A 7,394-nucleotide genomic window follows, 5' to 3' on the forward strand; every position below is an offset into this window, starting at 1 on the left:
ACACACCTGGTGGAATGGAGAGGGGTGTGCGCACACACACACACACACATGCCACTGTGATGATGTTTGCAAAGAAATGAGAAAACACACACACGCACAACGTACACACACAACTTTGAAAGAACGAAATAGCAGCGCTATGTCTTTGCACATACAGAAGAAAGGCAAACAGTAACATTACATCACACACAAACACATGCAGTTATTTACATTAATTACCGTTTTGTAAGGGGAAAAGTGACAACACACACACACACACTCAGCGCAGACACACACATGACGATGTCTTTGCAAAGAAATTAGAAAGGCAGAGTAACAAACACACACACACACACACACACACACACACACACACACACACACACACACACACACACACACACACACACACACACACACACACACACACACAACATACACACACGGTCGTGCAGAACGCTGAAAGAACGAAATAGCAGTGCTATGTCTTTGCAAATACAGAAGAAAGGCAAAAAGTAACAATACAGCACACACAGACATGTGCATTGTGCATTTACCGTAAATCCTCTAATAGTGACCCGGGCTTGTATATGTTTACTGTAGTGGGTACCGGGCTTTTATTGAAAGGAGGCATGTATAAGAGAGAGGTCTATATTTTTTTTTTTTCAAACCGATCAGCATGAATAAATCAATATTTTCTGTCAGTTACAGGTGGTCTCTGGTCATTTTAACTTTTTCATTACTCACAGTTGGGTAGATTTCCTTCGCTTTGTTTTGTATTATTTTCCTTGACGGCTTGATCACTCAGCTGTATCCCCTAAAACCTAATTTATGCTCCGCCGTGCTAACGTGTTGCGCGCTGAGAACGGAAGAGAACAACAGACCTACAAGCTCACAACGGTTGCATCCGCGACGCGATGTGAGCTTGTATGTCAGCTGTTCTCGGCGCACAATACCGTTGCGGGGTGGAGTATGTCTCGCTAGGAGTGTCTCACCAGCCAACACACAAGAGAATTTTAATTGAATAGAGGTCACTATTAGAGGAAATACGGTACGTACATTAATTACCGTTTTGCAACAGAACATGTAACAACACACACACTCAGGTAAATTTAAGCAGTTCAATGATTACCCTTTTCTGCTAAAGCTGTGCTTCAGCTCGTCATTGCGTGTGCAAAAGGGCAGTGATGTCCGTTTCAGGTGAAGGCATGTGTTTGTGGAGTAGTTGTAAAAGTTAACTGAGTGCAATTGAAAGTGAAAATGATGTTGTCCTGTCCATGCGTTGGCAGACAGAGTTAACAGGCGAAAACTAAATACATCAATCTATCTGCGCTAGATAGATTTGGCGCGCATGCATGCGCGTTACAGGGAACATTGCAGTGTAAATAATTAGCACTGAGAAGATAATACAAACTAAGTTATACTCCCGACCTGTGGGAGGCATCCAGTGTGGCAGAAACTACATGAAGAAGGATAGGGTGGTTTGCTACTGAGGCAAACTATGCCCCAAAGAACGAAACAAATGTATACTGAACAATTAAATGTACACGAGCCAAAGGCTACAGCCATGATCGATTTTTAGGCAAAATGTGTAGGAAGGTGGTCTGCTAGAACATAGCTACAACATAGCAGAGACAAAGAATAACACAAATAATAAGACGGAAACTCCGCTCCTTTGCAGAACCACAGGAAGTCGAACCACTAGCAGATTGTATTAATTCTTTGAGACACACATACGGGTATTTCGGGGCGTGGCCGAATCTGCCATTCCTTTACCGGGTGAAACAACATAGATTTCACCATTGGAATTGCATTACGGAACGTACACATTGTTACATTTTGGGGGTTATTTCGTCATATAGTCAGGGGATATTAGCAGAACATTTTCCAATCTTGGAATAAATTCCTTACCAAAAAAAATCTTCACCAATGTGTTTGTAAAGGTGTCTAGTAACACATCTCACAAAGACTGAAATGCAGTTTCCCTAGGTGAATTTTTGACAGCTGCTGAAAGTTGGGGTACCCACCATTTCCCTGCATTTCCATGCAGGGAAAAGAAATCAAATTTTAATTCTGTTTTAAGTAGCATGTGAGGGGTCAAACTAGGGTGTTTTTATGATTCTGAATCCATTGCAAGCATTTGTTTTGCACCAAAACCACTCCTTGGGCTAAAAACAGCCCAATCTCAATGGGCTTTTTACACAAAAAGTATACCTGGAAAAGGATGGCTATGGCCGTTTTTAGCCCAAGGAGTGGTTTTGGTGCAAAACAAATGCTTGCAATGGATTCAGAATCATAAACTGCATTTCAGTCTTTGTGAGATGTGTTACTAGACACCTTTACAAACACATTGGTGAAGATTTGTTTTGGTAAGGAATTTATTCCAAGATTGGAAAATGTTCTGCTAATATCTCCTGACTAATAGAACAACATATGGTGATGTATTGTAGTGCAGGTAATTGCAACAACCACCGATCTTGTGAAAAATGAAAACGGGACCGCCAAAATAATATTCAAATTTTTCTGCGATTCATATTCTTTGAGACACACATCCGAGTTTTTGCCGGTAAGTAAATATGACTTGAGTACTTTTTATAGGAGATATTCCCACTAGAGTGACACTAGAGTGAACACCATGCATCAGTATCCTGACAATAGGATTTAACGTGATGGTATAGGCCGGGGACACAATGCATTACAGGATTAATAGGAATGCCTGTGGCCCCGGGGGCTCCAATGACTGGGTCTCGTTCTCTATTGATTTTCCTTGCGCTCAGCTGAGAATTGAGGTGGGATTTGCATCGCTATTTTATTTGTTTCCAGGTGCATGGTCATTATAAAAAGCAATCATGGCATACAATGTATAATAATGCATGATAACTGAGCTGTGATGTCATCGTTTCTCCAAACTCTCCACAGAAATAGAGATAGAAACTAGAAAAAGTGCTCCTCGGAGCACAGGTCTCCGCCAGGTCAGATAGGTTATTGTGGCCTCCTGGTGGCGCTATAATAGGCCAATGTGAAAAGGGTGCCATTTCTTCTTAGGCCTTTCAATCGGACACTGCATTCATGATTTGAGGCATTTTGTTCCAAAAATGCGTTTTGCCAAATTAGACCTGCTGGTGGCGCTATAACAGGCCAATGTGAAAAGGGTGGCATTTCTTCCTCGGCCTAGTGGGAAGTTGTGCGCAGAATTTCACGGCAATCGCACGCTGCGTTGATGATTTGAGGCATTTTGTTCAAAATGAACCAATCCTGCAAACTTTGGAAGCCAATCTTAGCCAATCAGGATAGAATATAGGAAATCGGACAGATCCGTGTTGATCACATGACTATATAGATACTGTGTACCGATTTGCGTGAGGTTTGGACAACATCTGTAGGAGTGATATCCAAAAATGTGTTTTGCACAAATCGGCCTCCTGGTGGCGCTATAACAGGCCAATCTGAAAAGTTCGGGGCAGAGGTTTGGCTTTGGCATCCAGGGAGTGCGTGTGCACAATTTCGCAGCGGCCGGGTTAACGGTGGCGGAGATTAGCTGTTCACAGACAGACACACGGACACACGGACGGACGGACGGACGGACGGACAGGGGGTAAAACATACTGTTTTTTTTTAATCTTCTGTTTTAGTTTGCGTATGGATGAGAGGCGGACAAAGTCTAAAGTTGGTTGACTCTAAATGGAGACATTTCATTTAGGCTTATTTATAATAGGACTTATACATATGATTTATGAGTCATTATAAATTACTTTATTATCAGATTTAACTGAATTTTCACTGTGGCCTTGCATGCAAAACATAATACACACATTTGACATAACAACAAAGGTTAATTACCTATATAATCTATACTGTATAGTACTACATACGTTACATACATTATTACATACGTTCACACCAAGCACTATAACTAATGATATAACTATTATATATATTGTACACCATTGCCTTTGTTATGGTTGTGGTGGACTCTGCCATCCACAAGTTAGAAAGAGTTGTAATGATTTTTAAAACTATATCTTTATAGTTATAGTGCTTGGTGTGACCGGCCCTTTACTGTTGAATCCCATTCCAATTGTTTTCATTGCAGTCACTAAACACAATGATATTCTGAAAACCATTATCATTACATCATTATTGTAGCATTCCTGTGTCTGCAACAATACTAACAAACGTGTCAAATCATGCTGGGATGACATGAGTCATCAGGTTTTGTACAAACCTGTGGAGTTCATGCCAGCTGAGTGCAGCTCGCACAGCAAAAGGGGACATGTATACCAAATACTAAGTATTCAGAAATAGTTCAAAGATTCAACCTTTTCACTGACATTGCTAAGCTTATATCATTTTCATTTGTAAAGAAAGGGGGGTGAAGTATTACATTTGAAACAAATGCAACATAAAAGTATGCTGGCAAGCAGTCATCCGGACTCCACAGTGGGAGGTATTGGTCAAGGCAAGAAAGTTTACACAAATCTAAAGAGTGAAACATTCCATAACATTATAGAAAGTGACCACACAGTACATGCTATTGACTTACTTTACTGCTTTATGGCTTAATTATTGTAAAATGCATTTCAACACTTTGCTTGATCAGGTGCATTACACAAATGCAAGTTATTGCCCATATTGTATAAACTTAAATACAACCCTGTGATGACAATGCCAGATAATGAAAATCCTGGTTAGAATGCAAATTACAATTTGTATTTTTAGAATTAGAATTAGTGGAGCTCTTGGAAATAGAAAGAGGATAAATGAGCATGATAAATAATAATGGTGAAACCATCATGGCCTTAAAAGTACATTCTCTTCTACTAATACAATGTTTGGCCTAAAACGAATTTAACTGACAATTACTTACGATCTTGGAGTAGAAACTGCTCATTTTCCTCAAGACCTTTGTAGAATATTTGTTTGGCTTTTGTCCCACTGGAATCCAGGAGCTCATAGAGTTCCCTCATCTTCTCCATAGAGGTGGGCTTAGACCTCACATTACTGAGGCCCTCATGGGTGATGACACCCTCAGCAAGGAGCAGATCCAGGATGGAGTCGACCATCTTCACTCTCTTAATCAGGTCAACCCGGTGTTGGTCAACAAAGTGACTTGTTGAAGCTAAGGGGAATGACAGTTGAGTTGCGGGTGAGACTAAAGGCGAAATATTTTTTAAATGATTCAAACATTGTTGTAAGTTGTTATTATTAACCTTTATAACAAGTGTTATAATGCCGTACAAGTGCATTATAATGCATTATAAATGTGGTTATAACGCATTATAGACCTGACCTTTAAATAAAGTCTTACCAAAAACACTAAAAAATTTGACACTACCAATTTTGACAAATTGCAAAATGTCTGGGTTATTGGGCAGGTGTTGGCATGAGGAGTTACAAATGGAGAGAGAGGGCTGCAACAGTAATTGAGCAGTGAATGATTTTTCTCAGAGGTTGAATTACATTTGATTCAGTTACATTTATTAGAACCAACTTTGAGCAGAAATGCAATGTGTGTGTCTGCAGAGCGAAGTCTGTGTTTACAGCGAGGCAGCTGATTTATCCTTCGTTGTATGACGGTGCCGCATGGCAAACATGGCTTATCTACAAGCTGCGTTGCATCAGCGATCCATCGTGAACTTGTAGATCGGCAAACGTTTGCTCGCAACACCATATGATGAAGTAAAGCCTTGAGGGGAGACTTCTCTCTTCTGCCTCGACTAACGGTTTGTCGAACATTCTTTTGTTTTTAATATTCTGAGGAATATTCAAATATGGAATATTCGTTGACAGCCTTTACTGTGATGACACAGCATTACATTATTATCACTGCAAAGCAGGCACATTTAAAATCCTCTGCTTTGCAAGCTCGCTCTCCCTCCCAGAAACACACACACCCACTGTTAATTTACACCTATTTCCCGTTAATAATAACCTGTGTGAAATGCGCTGCAGTCGGAGGTAAACGGAAGACACATTATTGTGAAGGTAAGAACGGAAGAAGAGAGTTGCATGTTGTTGCTACAAAGTTGTCGGCACCATAGGTCGGCACTCGGCAGTCAAAATGGGACAGCGCCGGTCCGGTAATAAAGATGTGTATTGATTGAACTGTAAAAACTTGTCCCAGGCAGATGGCACCCATGACTGCCTATTACAGTATAACCTGTGAGTAGCCTATCATTTATTCCCTGAACAAGGCAAACAGCCTTCACGTGGTGCCCCCATTAGTAACTTATGACCACAAAACGTCAAAAGCGAAACAGAGTTTGCCATTTAAGGGCCCTCACCCGGGCTGGTGCTAGGCAGCAGTCGGGAAGGATGGCCGGTGGTGCTTGCTCCGTGCTGGTGATTTTAATTGTCAGCATGAGAACTGGGGTTATAACACCAGCACACCTGACGGAGAGAACCTGGCCTCCTGGGCTACTAACAACAGCCTGGCCCTGTTATACGACCCCAAGGGCGCAGACAGTTTTCTCTCCGGCCGGTGGAACGCTGGGACAAACCCTGACCTTGCATTTGCAAGTGTCGGCGTAGACAACCGGCTCCCTGACAGACGTGTGCTTGGAAAGTTTCCGTGGTCCCAACACGGGCCCTTGCTTATAACCGTGCCTAAGCTCGTGGTTCCTGTCCCGAGTGAGAGGTAAAGCGATGGAATTTACGAAAGGCCAACTGGAAACACTTTCGCCTTCTTTCCAACAAATGCACAAGGCATTTAACATTACCTATATATATATAGGATATATACCGGTGGCACCGCCATTTTGCGCCGAGCCAACCTACCTCTGCATGACATTGGACAGGTCGCTCATGTTTCGCCAACACCTTGAGTCACTGCGCAAGAAGCTAACAACTTGTGTGGCATTGATGAGGCGACTATTTGGGTCAGGATGGGGTGCCGGCGCAAGAACTTTGCTTAAGGCAGCCCTGGCCCTTGTTTACTTGACTAGCGAGTACTGCGCTCCGGTATGGAATCGCAGTGCTCATACTCGCCTCATCGATAAGCCCATCAACGAAGCCTTGCACATTGTGACAGGATGCCTGCGTCCCACTCCTGTGGACAATCTCCCCATCCTTGCAGGCATTCAACCCGCTGGGCTTCGCCGCAAAGGAGCCACGGCTCGTCTGACCCAGTGGCGCAGCCAGAACGCTAGTATAGGCTGGGCCTGAGCAGGAGCGGGTGGGCACGCATGCACGCGCGCAGCGCAGCGCAAAAAAAATTGGTTATTGCGCGGATATTGGGTGTTTTTGGGCTATGGGTTATGTTATTTAATTCTTATTTTTGCCTGATTTTACAGATTTTTTTATCCAAAAATTAATAATAATAATAAAAAATAAATGTATTCCCAATTATTATTTTTTTGCTAAATCGATTGGGTGGGCCAGCTCTCTATGTGGGTGGGCCACGGCCCACCCAGGCC

The 7,394-nt window shown here is 42.3% G+C and overlaps 1 protein-coding gene across 1 annotated transcript in view; it reads right to left on the bottom strand.

Annotated features, from left to right (window-relative positions):
* The window catches only part of LOC308094707 (uncharacterized protein), a 95,855-nt gene that overhangs the window by 16,288 nt on the left and 72,173 nt on the right, over nucleotides 1–7,394 (bottom strand). Inside the window, exon 3 of the mRNA XM_080441513.1 lies at nucleotides 4,847–5,098. Coding sequence (XP_080297639.1) covers nucleotides 4,847–5,098 — 252 coding nt within the window. The remainder of the gene's footprint in view (nucleotides 1–4,846; nucleotides 5,099–7,394) is intronic.

The sequence above is a fragment of the Gymnoscopelus braueri genome (genome assembly GCF_963280865.1).
Source record: "Gymnoscopelus braueri genome assembly, chromosome: 11".
Classification (NCBI taxonomy): Eukaryota; Metazoa; Chordata; class Actinopteri; order Myctophiformes; family Myctophidae; genus Gymnoscopelus; species Gymnoscopelus braueri.